The sequence below is a fragment of the Condylostylus longicornis genome, unplaced genomic scaffold (genome assembly GCF_029603195.1).
Source record: "Condylostylus longicornis isolate FDR11 unplaced genomic scaffold, ASM2960319v2 ptg000004l, whole genome shotgun sequence".
NCBI lineage: Eukaryota > Metazoa > Arthropoda > Insecta > Diptera > Dolichopodidae > Condylostylus > Condylostylus longicornis.
This window is the reverse complement of record NW_026577973.1, coordinates 16145583-16163270: the sequence shown is the minus strand read 5'-3', so window position 1 is coordinate 16163270 and position 17688 is coordinate 16145583. Positions and strand designations below refer to the sequence as shown.

The following is a 17688-nucleotide window of genomic DNA, read 5'->3' as shown; positions in this document are numbered from 1 at the left end:
ATTGAAAAATCAACAAAAGATTAATGAATTCAAATTAAAAATTTGAATAAATCCTATAAATAATGTGCTGAACTTTATACACAAATACATAAAATAAGTAATAAACCACTAAAATAAGAAATAAAAACAATAAAAACAAAATTTCAATTTAACCTAATCAATTCTATGTATTGAGTATATAAAAATTATATAACAATTTTATAAGGACTCTTAATATTGTTGTATGTGCTTTATGAATGTATATTTGTGTATATAAATAACAAAAATGGAACGTAATATTAAGGAACGTCGTTCATTAAGACGTTTTATGCCAGTAATTTTATTATCAACTCGAAAAATATCACAACACCAATATAATAATGTAAAAATTTTAAATGAAACAACAAAAACAACAGCAACAAATTCAATAAAATCATCCTTAAATAGCAATTTTAGGCGTTCACGATCTGTACGTGCTTCCTTACGTTTACTAAAAGAGAAAATTAATATCAGCAACATGAACAACAATAACAACAACAATAACAATATAAATAACTATAACAATAATAACAATGATAATGAATTCAATTATTCAACATTTGTTATAGAAGATCCTTATAATAAAAATGGAAAAAATCAATTCGAAAAGGATATTATGTTTAATATGGAAAAAACTTTATATAAAAATCAACAACAATTAGAACTATTGAAAAGGAAAGAAAATCAAAAAAATAATCAATTATTGAAATTGAGTCAAAGCTGTGAAAAATTGCCATTAAATAAAACTAATAGCAATTCTAAACATTTCTACAATACAATTTGGGATCGTTTGAAAAAAACACCAACAAAAAGCCATCATTCGTTATCAATATCCTCCATAGAAAGTACATATAACATAAAAAATAAATTAGAAAGCTCAAATCTATTTGAAACCAATTCAATATCAACTGATTCAATAATAATTATACCATCGATGACACCACAATCACCATTATCATCTCCATTATTAGATTCACCAGCACAATTAAATTGTTCTAAAACAGAAGCTATTAAAATTAATAATAATAGATTAAAAATGTCCTTAAATAAATGTAGTGACAATAAATTATTGAAAATACCATTATTAAATAATGTGAATTTCTTAGATGATGACGATAATAATCATGATGCAAATGAAAGTTTTCATAATATTTCTGAAAATGAAATTAATGCTCAAGTTATCGAAATATTAGAACCAAAAGATTTTAATGATTCAATTAGTTCCCAAGAACAATATGTTACCGTTAATGATGAAATTTCTTCATTAAATCATGAAATTAATACAAGTAAAGAATATTTAAATGATATTAATAAAAACGGTTGTGACAGTGAATGGAATTCATTAAATATTTGTAATCAAAATTTGGGAATTCAAAATATGAAAACAGCTACCATAAGGAAAAATTCAGTATGGGCAAATGGTAACAAAGAAAGTAAGAAATATCGTTTTTTTTTTTTGTTAAAAATTTTTTATTTCATTCTTTATAAATTTAATATTTTATTGGTAAATCGTGTGCCCGACTATATTAAACCCTTTGTGTGCTAAACTCTAACGCTCTTTATAATAGAAACCATTATTTTGAGCACATGAATAAAAATTTACCATCAGGCGAAAAATGTTCTATACCTAATTGTGCTTTTCTGCGGAAAGTATCGCTAAAATTTCCAAAAATTTCATTATTAACAACAATATCGTAATAAAACTACAATTATTTTTATAGCAATATCATAGATAAATATCACATCATTATGATAACATTAAAACTAAGCTTTATTTGAACAATTCCGACAAATTGTACACGAATCTGAAATTCTAGCCTTCTAAAAGCGTACACATGCAATATTCATTCTATAACAATAAAGTTTCTTTTAATCTAATTTCCCTTCGACATTTCAATTTATCCATTTTTCAAATTTATTAAAATTTTATTTTCCGTATAAATATTTTTTTTTTTTTAATTTTTATAAGTTTGTTCCTACTCCTAAATGTATGCAATTCGTAACTATTAGAACAACTAATTTTTCAAAAACTTCTTTTTTCTATAATATTCTTTTTTTTAGACTCTTGTATCTCTATTTAATTTAGTTAATCGATTGTTACAAGTGCAATTTTCAATATAAATCAATTCAAAGAGAAAAAAAAATTTCAGAAAAGAGAAGGTTCAAAATGTTTTCAGCAATTCAATAAAATTTGTGTTAATTTATTGTCTTACTTTTGAAATGAGGAAGGCGAACTCATTTTATGAGCTGTTATTCCGTTTCGTTATATTATAGTTATACCGCTTCTGCTATAAATATAGCAGAAGCGGTATAACTATAAAGTGATGGCTATAAATTATTATACTGTTTCACATCACTCTTGGAACTTTTACGCTTCTACGATTCTCCTTATTCTAAATGAATTTTCATTTTATCACTAATTTGGAGTAATGGAACACATTTAATAACTTTTAATAAAAATTTAAATTGTTAAATTTGCCAATAGATCTTAAATATGCTTACATATATATATATACGTATGCAAATATATATAAAATTTTACCTTAGCAAATTTTATAAAAGAAAAATTTTTCAAATTATTAAAAGTCCTAAAAATTGGTACAATAATTTGAAAAACCGTAAATAAATTAATATTAACAGGGATATCTATCCCAAAATCGCCCTTCGAACAAAAAAAATTAATTGAATTTTTTTTTTCTGTGCTTTTCTAGGAATAGAAGGGTTGAAAAACACTTCTTGAAATATTGTTCAAAGTTATAGTTATTTACATATTTTGTGGTTTACAATTTAACGAAAAAATAAAACCTTGACCGTAGCAGACCTTAAGCTAAAAAAAAAACAAGATTTATGCAAATTTAAAGTAAAATTTTCTAAAGTTAATTAAAGATCATTATGGAAAAGAATTCGATAATTGCGAAATAGGGAAAAATAATGGAATAATTTTAATAAATTTTAATAAATATTTTTATTTACCGTAAAAAATAAAAGTATTCTACGCTATTTAATTACACGATATTATTATAATAAATATACATATAGATAAAGGAAAGCTATGGAAATTCTTCACTTGAATAATTTAAAAAAAAAAAAAGATAAACAAATTTTGTTTTTCACAAAATGGGAAAAATAAATTTGTCCATAAGATTTTAATTAAAAATTGAAATTAAGTGAAAATAAATTCGATTACTATAAATGAATTGTTTACATTTTGTATGTAAATATGTATGTGTATCTGATATCTGAAATTATCAGAAAATAATTAAATTAAAAAAAAAACAATTACTTGTAAAATTTTATACAAAAAAATTAATTATAAATCAACACGTTACCAGAAATGGTAATTAAATTGGAATTTCAGAATGAATAAGTGAAAGCAAACTGCTAAAAAAAAAACTATTTTATGAACTCATGAAAATCTTAAAATTTATAATATCGTATTTGATGCTTTTTATCAGTTTTCGAAAACATTTTGAAAAATTATGTTCATCACTCTCTTTGTTGTTCTTTTCACTCTATATTCTATAGTTTTTCTTTAGTGAAGAAGTAATTAAAAAAAAAAAAATTTAATTATTCCTCTTCCATCTAGCCCCACCCCCCCCCCCCCCCCCCATTCCATCTTAAAATTACCAATTAAAAGCTATTTGAAACTTTGGGTGAAGACGATATCAGAATGATCAAACTATTTCTGGTACCAGAAAAACTCGTAAATAAATGCTAAGATGCTCAAATCAACTTTCAGATTAGCCGTCAAGTTAAAAGGTTTTTTCTTTAATTTTTGAAAAAATTATACTCTTCCAAACAGCAATATTGAACTGTCTTGAATTTTAAATATTTTAAATATTTTATAGAAATATCGTATACAAATTTTCTTTATGCTTCCTTTTTCTTCTAAGTTTTCATAACTTGGAAAAAAAATTTGAAAACTGCTTGTTTCAAGCTACATTTTCTACTTCTTTGATATAATTACCTTTATCCAGATTCTGTTAAAGCAAAAATGAATCTAACATTAATAATTCAGTTTCTAGCTCAAAAATATGCTGTTATCCCTAAAGTAAGTTAATTTTTTAGTAACCTTGTTCAATATTTATGATAGTAGACTTTGTTTTAAAAATTTAAGATTTTTTTTTGCTAATTTAAGAAATGATAATAAGCCAATTAAATAAATGGAAATGCAATACTTTGCAAATTCATAAATCAACCCCATTCTTTTCCTTCGTAACTAATTTCCGATCTATATTGTTCATATAAAATTCAGAGTATTCATTAAATATCTTTAAGAAAATCTTTTCTAATTTATAGTAATTATGCTAGATATTTGGAATTGTAAAAAGAATTTGTTTGTAGGAAATGACGCTGAATTAAAAGAAGCGATTTTCATTTACAAATAAAATTGCTTATCTCTTATGAAGGATGAATTCGGGGAAAATATATGGTGACTTTGGAAATAGTAATTAAACATGAGTAAACATTAAACATTAACTTTATTTAAGTCTAAAATTTCCTTTTAAACTAAATTTAATATTTTACGTAAAACACGCGTATTTTTACCGAAGACCCTTGCCAATATTTGATTTATAGTCACTATAGAATGAGCACTTTAACTCACTTATATTTTTTATACAAAAAAATATCAAAAATTTTTTCTTTTCATATCTCAATTAAATTCAATATTGTATTTAAAATTTAATCCTTAAATTAAGAATAATCATATTTAATTTTTTTATATTCGCTTTACACAATTCTTTGAATCAGGAACTTCAAAGTAACTTGCTGCATAATATCCTTTTAAAAATCATGAACTTTTGTGTACGTTTTTATTTTTAATAAGAAATTTTTTTCTTTTTCCTTTGAATTGCTGAAGTAAATAAAATTTTATTTCAAAAAGAATATTTACTTTTAATTTTATTTTATTTTTGTTTTATTTTCTTATTGTTTTTGTTTTCTATTGTATATAATATTAACATTTCATCATTTTATGTATGGAAATTTCACCTCAGGCTAAAATAAATCTTTACTGGTAGATTTGATGAAATATTATATTCCACATATTTACATAATTTTTATTGTTTAAGTTTTGAAAATTTCCAATTAAAAGAAATAAAAATTATAATTTATAAAATTTTCGAATATTTTTTACTTAAAAAATTGAAAAGAATATTCAATTAAGACAAGACAACAACGAGCACAATTAATGTACATAATGCCTCAAGTTTCAATAATTTCATACAGTATTTGATTTTCGACAACAATGACAACAATTAATATCCGACTGCAATTCATTCTTTTTGATTAAATTCTCTGATATATAAGAGTTTAAGCCGTTTACATCACACGAGAAACCGTAATCCCATATTCGAAATTAGAAATTTTATTTGTACTAAAAATAATTTTTTGGTATAAAGTGGCAAATATTTTAAGGGACGATTATTTGATCAATTTCCAGCAAAACATCGTGGGGGGGATGGTGAAAATATGATGGTTCTCGAACTACAGTCTGTTGAAAAAAAAAGTTAACAGATTTTTCCTGCATATAAATAAACAGGTATAACTTCAAAGCTACACAACATAAAGTAACCACTAGTATTACTTGTTTTACATGTAGTTGATTACTCTTTATTTGCGGTCTCACAATCAATTTGGTGTGAGCCATATCAAATGAATCTTCGAGATAAAGTTCGTTAATGTCAGAGTTTTCGTTTCTTTTTGATTTTTTTTCAAAAAAAACTCGAAATTTCTCGAAAATTTGTGGTTTTGTTTAGTTTTTTTTGATGCACAGCCAAAAAATTACCCATATAACATTTTTCTCTATCTCCCATAGCTTGGTCAGTAAAACGTGTTAAATGTGTGAAGGCATGCGAAAAATGCATCCTTATTACACACAGTAAACTAAAAATATTAAGTCTGCGTTATGTTTTATTACCTAAATCTCGATTGCTATTGCTCAATATTTAGAACTCAACTAATTTAATATTTTTCTTGTAATTACTAAAAGCTTTTTGAAGTTCTTCATTTGTATTTGGATCCAACATGGAAGAAATTCAAATATCTAACAGAACATACGTTTTGACCCGCTTTATTAAACGGTGTAAATGAAAATTCTCTTTTTAACCATAGGTAGGGTCACAGATAAAGATTAAAACAGTTCAAATGAAAATTCTTCTTTTTTGAATAGCCAAAGAAAGGTATTTGATTTTTCTTCTTAAACAAACTACTTCAATTAATAACAAATAATGGTAAAGCATTATTAGGGAACTAGAATGCTGCGTTGATATCTTAAAAACATGCAAAAATATGCCTGCAGTGTAAATAGCCTCTGCTCTTATAGTTACAGGTTTTACGTAAGTATTTTGACAATTCTTAAATTACTGCGTCCGTTTAATACTTATACATTTGCCATATCGACGACAAATTTCAAAAGGAAACTTGAAATTTTTGTAACATAAACACTTTATTATTTATATATAATTACTTGAATTTGAGCCAATTAAGTATAATCATTTTTATAAACCAAAAATAAGATAACGATTAATTCGTCCTAACCTTAAGTAATTTAATTATAAAATAAAATATTTTCTTTTTATGTATAGTTGAGATTTTTATATTTTTAAATCATAATTTGGGACTTAATCTCAAAATGTCATAAACATAAAATGAGATCAAAAATTTATAAACATATTATTCATATATATACATATACAAATTCATAATATATACTTAACCATATATACTTACTAATCATATAAAAGCATTTAATATATTAATTATAACATTTCATATGCAGGTTAAAGTCCATGTTATATTCTTCATATATATACATACATATATACCACATGTTATATACGTATTCATTTATTTTGGTTTGAAAATTTTCATAAACTCATAATTTTCTTATATATGTACATATACTATTATATATATGTATATATATATATAATTATTAATTGTGGCCAACTGGTATAATTTTAATTTTTTCAATTACATTATAATTTATTACTTAATTTATATTAAAACGGCTTAATTTATGGAATATTCTAATAACATTCTTAATTTATGTTTTCACAAGAAAATATACATATATACAAATATACATAGATATAATCTTCTATAATATATTATGTATGTAGTTTTCCATAAATTTCATTCATATTTTTGGCTCATTCATACAACAAACTTCATCCTTTATGTTAAATTTTATTATAATTTTTTTTTGTGTTTTTTTTTTTTTCGTTTTTGTTTTTATTAACTATTATTTTGCTTACTATAAATTTGTGTCCGCAGGTGTCAAAATAATGAGAAAAAAATGCCCTTATCTGGTTGTTTATTATCACCAACTGTAATGTTACGAGAAAAATCCTTTACAGGATTGCGGCGTACAAATCGACAAGTTAAATCTGAAATATTTTCATCCGGTAAGATTTATTATTGGAATATAGGGAATTATTTATGTTATAAATATACTTAAAGTGATGGAAAAACATTTACATACTCTAACCTACATAACATGTATGTATATACATATATATGTACTATGTCAAATGAAACAAATAAATAAATTTCCCATATTCATTAAAAAAAAAAAAAACAAAAAGTACCTAACGAAAAAAATAACATAATTTCTTTTTTCCTTTAAAAGTATAACGTTCATTCATAATTTTATACACACATACTCGTAACAATAATGTCATAGTACCATAGAAACTGTTTAAGGACGATTTTATTATGTAAAAATAAATATTCCTTTTTGGTATTCGCATTCTTTCTAAAGATGTTCTTCTTTCCTTTAGAATTTTACAAAAGTGCTTTACTTACACCGATTCTTTTATAAGTTCAAATACAAAATAAAGAGTAAAATAAAATAAAATGATCTTTAAAGTCGTACACATAAAGAAGAATAACATTTCAAATAAGATAACAACATTGTTATCTCTATATACATTGAACGTTTACCTACATGAAAATCCTTGTATTCTTACATATACAAATATGAAAATATTCGAATTTAATATTCGAAAGAGAATTCATTTTAAAGACTTAATTCGAATTCATAATCATTTGAATGTAAACATGAACTGTACACTTTCACAAATGTACATACGTATAAAAATCATAAAATTTTCTCTAGAAGATGCAAAAGAAATTCTATTTTAAGAAATATTCTAATATACGTATAATAGTTTTTTGTATTATTGAAGTCAAATCAATATACTGTATGATAAAACCAGAACTAAAGGAAGAAAATTTCTAAATAACTTTGTTAATTTGCTTCAGATTTCTTGAATGCTATCAAATAGTTTGCATTGTATAGAACAAAATACTTCTTGTAAAACACATTTCAAATAATCAAGAAATTCATTGAATTGTAAACAATACAGGATAAAAAATCCTTTCTATCCTATTCTTTTATCTTTTACTTTTATGCTTTACTTTTTTTTTGGAATAACAATAATTTTTATATTTGGATAAAAAATGCATTTTTATGCAATATTGAGTTTTGATTTTATTCGAGTATAAATGTATGTATATTTTCGTATTATAGTAATAGGTTTCTAGACAAATTCACTAAAATTATAGCTTTATGAAAGTACATGCGTAATAAACTCAAGGAAAATCACTGGATTCAATTAGATATTGTTTGCATTAAACTTAGATTAAATTTTTGACTCTATTGAACGACACTTTAATTAATTTGCGTGCATCTTAGGAAAAAGTTTTCGCATTTAGTATTTGTGAAACTCGTACTCTTGTGTTTTTAATTAAATTAATTTTTTAATATTCCATTTAATTATTATTCAAGTTAATTTGTCGAAGTCAGTTCAAATTTTTCATGGTCATAAAACAAATTTTCTTCTTAATATAAGAAGTTTAAACAGACCATTTTTGTAGAATTCAATAAATTTAAAATCTTGATGGTGCTCGAAGCAGTTCACTAAAATAAATTTGAGCATGACGTAATTCTTTATAAGTGAGAACACATGAATTGACTGACGTTCATATAAGCAACTCTATACTAAGTTTCAGATAGATGGCAAAGCAAATCGATAATTATGTAGAAAATTACTTTAACAGCGATATGACAATATTTGTAGAACATATGATCACTTTTGATATAACCACATTCTTTGATATTAAATAATATCACATTCTTTCTGAATGAAATTAAAATTTAAAGGAAGAGCTTTGGTCCTAAACAAAGTGTAGCGAAAAATTCACTTTTTATGGTTTTTTTCCTATCAGTAGAAAAGTGCAATGAATTCTCTGTAAAAACAAAAAGCACTCAAAATCTTATATTGAAAGTCGTCAAAATTGAAAATGTCAGCAAATTGTTTGCAAAACACAAAACTTTTTTGTAAACAAAAAAGATTGCTCAATATGAGGCATTCAACATGGCAAGATTCGCAGTATGAGAGAAATAATGACACAACTCAAAAATATAACTTCGACTTCTGGAATTTAAAACATTTATAGTCGAGTGTAAATTACAATCGAAGGCGAAAAAATGTTAGCATAAAACTATTCTACAAGTACAAGAGCAAATTTTCGATATTATTTTATTACAGAAAAGCTTTCATAGTAATAGAAGCAAGTTTGCGATTCTGCATTTTGATTTATGTCATTGTTCTTGCAAATGTGCGATATATAAAGATTGTAATTAAAGTACTTTAACCTTAATTACTTCACCATTTGGTAATCACAGAGTTATTTACGTAAAAGCGTATATTAAATAATACTTTTAAAATTAAAAACACCTATGATCATAATTTAATTTTAACACAATATACTTCGTGAATTGTAAACCAATTAATTAATCAAAACTGAAAATCCAATGCCAACTACGAAATCATACCTGATAATGCAATTATTATTTAATTTTCGAAACAATTTTAATTAATTTTACTCAAATTAAACACTTTTGTACTTCTTCCCTTGGTTCAAGGACCTATTATGTACAAGACATAATAGGTCCTTGAACCATTTCCCTTCAAATGTTATAAAAATTTATAAATTCTTAAAATAAAATTAAATTGGTTTATTAATTTAATGAAAAACATTGTCTCTTTACCTCATCCAATAATTTTACCTAAGGCCACAAAAAAAATAAGTTTTCGTTCTCGTAGCACAATTTCTACACACACCAATAATCTTTTGTAGTCAATTATAAAAAGCAAATTCGACTTTATATAGATTTTTACTTTACTTTTATTAAAACAATAATCCACTACTAATCCTAATTTTCTCATAATACTAACAATAATTTTTCAATCTATTAGTAACAATTTCTTTGAACATTATATTTTTTTTCCTTATAATTTCCATTACATTTTCATCTACACTATGCTAGATACATTTATTAAAGATGTTCAAATTTAAAGCCTTAAGGATCAAAATTATTATACACATTTTTTATTTACTATATCATTGCAATATTAAAGTATTTCTACGTATAACACTTATTTAAATAAATAAAACTCTTACTATATACCTTGGCTCTAAGATGAAGAAGAAGAAAGAAACCAAGTAATTTCTATCTTAGAATATCGCACTACATTGCATACCAAATTATTATGTTGTACATAAAAAATAACATTTATTTTAGTAAAGTAACTGCTTTGAAAAATTCTTTAATATAAAAAAAAATAAAATTCTTAATAAAAAGAATGTCTCTATATAAATTGAATAAGAGTACATTCGTATAAAAATAACAAGGAAGATGACCAACTACAGCATAAAATGAAGTCACATAATAACCGTCTCCTAATAAAACATTTAATAAATTTGTTTTTTTTTTCTTCACATAAACCACATAAGTATTTCTTTGAAATTTCTTGTGATATCACAAGAAAAATAAAAGAAGCAATATGAAATGAAAAAGATTGTAATCCTTAAAAGCTCTAGGATATTTTTATAAATTGATATAGAAAATTAATGTGAATTATAAGTTAACAAAGTACTTACTGTAGGTGTGTGCAATCAATTTATAACAAAAAAAAAACAAATTATAGAAGATTTTTTAAGCTATCAATTATGAAAAATTGCTTGCAATAACTTTGTCCTACATTACCTTCAAAAACTTCGGCTTTCATAAAACTTTTAAAATTCTCAAAATAAAATTGCCGTAATAAAGAAAGAAGTCAGAGCAAAAAAATAGGAAACTATAGGGTCTAGTAAAATGACAAGTAATTTAAATCAAAAATTTGAAGAAAAATATTTGAAAATGCAACGCTCTAAAAGGACGAACAGGACTTTCAAATATAAAATTTTATACAAACCTTGAAAAAGTCTATAATTCTTAGATTATTTAAAACTTAAAGGTCATTTGAAAATCAATTGAAAATCAAACGTAAAAACTGAAATTTTACTTTTTCCATTAGGCTTTCACCCATGGTTATAAAATGCGAGAATAAATTATTTTTATGTCATTGGGTATATGAAAACTACTATAAAAAATAGCAAGACAGCAGAAAGGTCGAATAGATTTTAAACGAAATAGATTCATCACCATCTCCGATAGATTATTTCAAGAGCATTAGTATAGGTACACAAATAGTCATAAAATCAAACAGCGGATTGACTTTGTCGTCGTCTATCAATTTAAAATTGTAAGAATAGTCGAAAATAACTCAAAACTTTTACCAAACATAAAAATTTTCTTTTTGTGAAAACATTCTTTTATATTTTTACTTTTTTATTTATGCAACTTTCAAGGACGAATGTTTACTATATTACAAAACATAAGCATTTTAATGTACAGATTTACAATTTTGTTTTTGTTTTTTCTTACACACGTACGTAAAATTGTAAATTTTTTTTTCTATCTAAGCACAAAGCAACGCGGTATGAGTAATGGGAAAAAAAATGAAAGGAGAAAATTTTCGTTGTTTTTTGTTTTCTTTTTCTATTTTCATAGTTATTGAATTAAAACAGATTTTTGTATTCATAAACTTATTGAACTGAGGATTTTTAGAAAAATCACATATGAATAAAACCACACACATAATGCCAGAATATTTCTATACTATAATTTTTATTCAATTAAATTAAGAACATAATATTCATGCATACATGCTTATATACATATGTAAATAGTATAACACACACACACATAATGTTATGAGCATAAATTTTGTATTCAAGAGAACTTTACAAAATTATTATAGCATGTAAATTATTTCGGAGCTCCGAGCCACTCTTAATTTATAACAAAAATTATTTTATACGTGTATGTAATTATGTAAATACATAATAATATAATGTACATGTGTGTATATGAAAAAGTTCAACAGCTCATTTTTAATCAACAATTTTATTCAGAAATTAGTAGAATGTTTCAATTAAATGAGAAAAAATAAATTGAATTCAGTAATTTGTTTTTTGTTTTTCTTCTTATTTACTATACTGGAAGAGGTTATATAATGTGTAAAATTTATATTCGCACATATGTACATACGTTATATCTTTATCCTTAATCTTCAAAAATAAAGCTAATTAAAATAAAAACAGTGATTCTTAAATTTTAATCATATTTGTTCGAACAAATTCAGAAGAAAATTTTGATTTTCATCCTATAGATAAACCTGATTTCATTAATCAATTATTTTAAAAGCAAAAATGGAGCGGTAAATTATTTTCCAACTGAAGCACGACCGAAAAGAACAAAATTCAAATATTTTTTTTTAATTAGACTTATGCAATAACTTAACTTAAAAATTAAACTTTTTAAAATTAAAATTGAGCTGAAGTTTATTTTTGTAAATCTAAGAAAATTAAAATAATCCGATTTTGTAAAAATGTAAAAAAAAATTGTAAAATTGCGTTTGTCACTCAACTCATTTCAATTTTCATTTAAAGTGCAATTAATTTCTTTCATTCATTCAAATTCAAAATATAAAGATGAAAGCAGTAAACGTGAAAAAGTTATGCGAACATAATGCTGCATATTTCTAAGAAAGTCAAATTTTTCATCCGAGAGAAGATCCAAATTAATTTGAACTTAAATAGCAAATTCTACTAGCAAAAAATTTTCACTTCAAAATATAGTTAGACCAATTAGTACATTGAATTTCGCAGCTAATTCACCTACATATAATAATAAACAAAACAAGAAATAAATAAAACTAAATCCTTTTTAAGTAAAATTTGAATGTGCTTTTCATACATGTCCTTTTCCTTTATTCTATTCTAGCTTCCAATATAGTAAAAAGATAACAGAAACACACAGTTTACAATAATAAAATAACTGTAAAACCTATTTTTTTCAGAGAAACAACTTTTATTTACGTTTCTCTATTTTATTAATATTTTTTTTACTAAAATAATTTTTATATTAATTTTAGGTAAGTTTCTTTTAATATTCTGAAATTCATATTTTGTATAGTAGGATTCTACTATTTTAATAGGAAGTTTTTGGTTTATTGGAAAATTACTAAACAAAAACCAATATTCTTTAGATTAATAACTTTAAAACTTATACTACCTAACCTAGCCTAGCCTACTTAACCTAATTAAAACACATATGTATTAATTAATTATAGCTAGTATGTATTCTCTAACCAACAGTACTCTCTCTTATTTATTTTTTCCCCTTATTTGTTTCTCATTTATTTTGCCGAATTGTATTCTATGATCTTCTAGGGACCTCACTATGGTCCTGAATATAATCGTTTTTGTCTAAAAAGATAAAATGTTCAGGGGCTATAAAACCTAGTGAAAATAGTCTTTTTAAACCATTAAGATGTTGTAGTAGAATATATTATGATATTAAACCATATTCAGGAGTTTTGTGTGCTCTATCATAGTGCTGTTTAATTAATTTTATTATAAAAATTCTTTGTACATACATTCCAAACAGATGTTCCAAATTATACATTCCAAATTATGTTCTTTTAATTGAGAAATATTCGCAAACCCCTAGAAATATGCAGTTTTATATGAAAATTTAAATAAAATTTTGTTGTCACAATAAATGAGTTTCCAATTAGTATTCGGACAATTCATAGTAAAAGAAAAGGGGAGAGGAAAAAATTTTTTTAAAATGAAATCAAAATTTCAGATATTCACAAGATTTACTGTTTGTGAGAAAAACGATTTCAAAAATTCAAATCAAAATATCGGCAAATTTAAGGAATTTTTTTGACACAATCGTACTGTTATTGATTCATACAATATAAATTGTTGCCTATGACAAAAGATGTTTCTAGACACTAGTACACTTTTTTATTGGATGAACCTTTTTGTATTTCGAGTCGCTAATTACTCTGATTTTGTTTACAGCCTATTTCATTAATTTTATCTATTTTTAAAAAATTACTTAATTATTATTCCCATATTTTGAAGTTTACTATAGCCATTTTTGGTACATTATAGTATTTGCTAGTACCCAAATTTACATATTTTTATATTACTGTTTTATATTACAGTTTGAACCGAATATGAATGATTTTTAAACACTTCTGAAATAATACATAGAAAATAGTAAGCAATGATATTTTTTATAAATTCAATTATTTTAAAATAATAGATTATAAATTAATGAATATTGAATCCTCTGACTTACCAAATTATGGCCTACATAATATGAACAATTCTTTGATGTATGCATGACGATGCTTTATTAAGCATAGAAAAATTAAATTTCGATTACAATATTTTTAAAATAACAATAATCATAAATTTATTGAAATACTTTTCATTATTATATTTCACAAAATGTTTAAGAATCTCAGATTTTTAATTAAAATTCACTTTTAATTTAAATACAAAAAAAAAATTTTACATGAAAATGTTAAAAGTTAAATTCAAGTTTAAATTCCTGCCATAGAAAAATTGAAATATAAAAAAAATATTTTTAAAATTTTCCGAATTTTTAAAAATTTCCGACAAATATTTCATTATTATTTTATTTGTAAAAATAAAATCATTATGACATTAAAATTTAATGAATTCCAAATGACATAAGATGAAAAGGTCAATTAAAAATTTCGTTATCATTCCGTTTTGATGTTTATTTAATTTTTAATCATTCTTCCTTTTTACATTTTGTATAAAATATAATTTTTTTTTTTTATTTTTATTTATTATTAATTTGCACAGTCTTTTTCATAATTTTTTTTTTTTACTTTATTAAATGAAAATTATTTGATAGAAGTTTACAGCATTTTTTATATTCGTTTCAGTTTCATGATATTTTTGACATTGAATGAAATTTAGAATAAAATAATTTTTAAATATTTTACACATTTTCATCTCTTAAAGACTCTCATCCCAAGAGATATTTAAATATTTTTTTTTGTATTTCTTGTTTTCTTTTTATAATATTCAATTAAAATGGCATAAAAATTTCGAACGGATTATGTCATCTGTAAATTCTTCATAATAAATTTTGCATTTTGACAAAAAAGTTATGATTCAAAACTGTGAGTCTAAGTTATATTAATTTAAAACTATAGACTCTATTGATTAATTGTGTAGTAGAAATCAAGTAAATCAACAAATCAAGCTTGTTAATTCTTTAAAAAAATGCAGATAAAAAATGTAAATATTATTTTCAACTTTATTTTTACTGAAATTCACCATATTTGTATGTAGATGTTAAATACTTGCCATTTTCAATTTGATTGGTTATTTTTAAAATTTTTAATCATTTGAATTAGAAAAATTCAAGGTTCAAAATAAAGCACAAGTTGCATGACTACGCAAAGATAAGCACAAATAGACCAAAATTTTATAATAAAATCTCGACTCCTGTACTTCGTACACGAAGAACATCGTACTTATTTCATTACTCATTAAACTTACTTTTAGATTTTTTGTTTAAATAATTTAAAAAAAAAATATTTTTTTATTTTCAAAAATATTTTTATTTTGTCATTTTTATTTCATTTTTTACCTTTATTTTTCTTTCTTATTTTGATTTTTGTTATTATTTTATTTTTTTTAATTTTTTTTATAGAAATTGCTTTACCTGATCTCATAACACGTTCTTCATTACAACCGAACAATGATATATTACAAAGAACATCTGATGCAAATAATTTAAATGAAACACCTACATTAAAATCAAAAAAATCTTCAATAAAATCACATGGTGTTGGTATTTTTGTTTCAAAAGAATTTCAAAAAAATTTCAAACTTAAATCTCCTTTATTTAAACATCGTAAAAATTCTTCAACACAAAATCCTGATTCAACAAATTTGTATTTTAACCCAGATACAATAAATATGGAATTTTTAATACCACAACCACCCACAACATCAAAACAAAAAAATAATACAAATTCAGGATCTGAACAATCAAAACAATCTAATACGTTAAAACAAAATTCACACCATGGTAATGGTAAAATATTTTTCAATACAAATGGTTTTCAACATTTATTGTCATCATCAAATCATAATAATAATAATAATAATAACAATAATAATAATCATGCACGTAATGATAATAAAAACATAAAAGAAAATCATGTAAATAATCAACAGCAACAACAACAACAAATCCATAAAAAGAAAGGATATTTAGAAGCAGAAGAAGAACATGAACATCAACATCAATTGACGCATTTACGTCACGATACAATCAATAATGATTCTAAAGGATTAACAATATTACAAAATTTTGAATATGAGAAAGCACTTAGAAAACAAAATTTACAATTGTTACAACAGAAATTGCAACTAAACAACAATAATTTACAAAGTGGTGGTTGTATTGGTAATGGAAAATTGACAAAAAAACAGTTGAAATTAGCACAAGCCCAATTAGATAAATTAACCCAAATTAACATTCATCTTCATGGTATGTGTTTTTAGTTTTTCTTTTTTTATGATTTTATGATTTTTGAAATTTTATTTAATAATTTTATTTACTCATTTACATTAATGTCAGAAAATGTAGTTAATAAGGCAATTAAAGCATAAGTACTCGTATATTCTATTATACTCGGAAAAAATTGTAAGAAAATATACTCAATGTCAATATATTCGGAATATTTTATATGGTCCTTATTATTTTTTTATTATTTTGCAAGAATCTCTTAAATATATGAAATTTGAAATTTTAGAATGTAAGAGAAAAAATTATAATTTTGACGCAAATTTTTTTTTTTGCGATAAGAAAAAAACGCTTGTTTTGAAAATTTTTTTATAAAAGGGATATTTGCTGCTCGTTGTGTGCTAAAGAAAATTTGAAGAGTCAGACAAAAATAACAACGAAATTAACAACAGAAAATTTTAAATAGTAAAAATTTAAAAACTTTAAAAATAAGACTGAAATTTCTATTGAAATTGAATTTTTGCTAAAATTTTTAATATATTTCCCTTTGAATATTTTGACTGCTGTAACAACTTATCCAATTTGTTCACTCGGATTTTTCCTTTTTATCCCTGAGATGTGTAACAAGAACTTATTACGGTACAAAAAGAATAATATAAACTAAACGTTCATCCTTTATATAGTAGCATCAGCGACGCGATAAAAAAATATGTGACGTCACGTCACCTTAAATAAGCCTTACTAACGTATGGCAGTCTTTGATATAGGGCGGACGTAACGTCACAACCAAAAAAAATTTAAAGTTAAGTAACGGGAAAAATATTTTTGTTATAAAGTAAAAATTTTTCTTACCGATTTTTCCATTTTATCCTTACATTTAATCCAAGAGACCTTGATGTGAT

At 23.6% G+C, this 17688-nt stretch overlaps 1 protein-coding gene across 2 annotated transcripts in view; it reads left to right on the top strand.

The window, feature by feature from the left end:
* Positions 1 to 248: 248 nt before the first annotated feature.
* The window catches only part of LOC129609384 (uncharacterized), a 35947-nt gene continuing 18507 nt past the window's right edge, over positions 249 to 17688 (top strand). Inside the window, exons 1-3 of one of the 2 annotated variants that reach the window (XM_055521308.1) lie at positions 1360 to 1451; positions 7297 to 7427; positions 15965 to 16810. In XM_055521308.1, the coding sequence (XP_055377283.1) occupies positions 7319 to 7427; positions 15965 to 16810 (955 nt within the window). In that variant the 5' untranslated portion in view covers positions 1360 to 1451; positions 7297 to 7318. Of the gene's footprint in view, positions 1452 to 7296; positions 7428 to 15964; positions 16811 to 17688 lie in introns of both variants that reach the window. The other variant, XM_055521307.1, reaches the window with a different exon arrangement.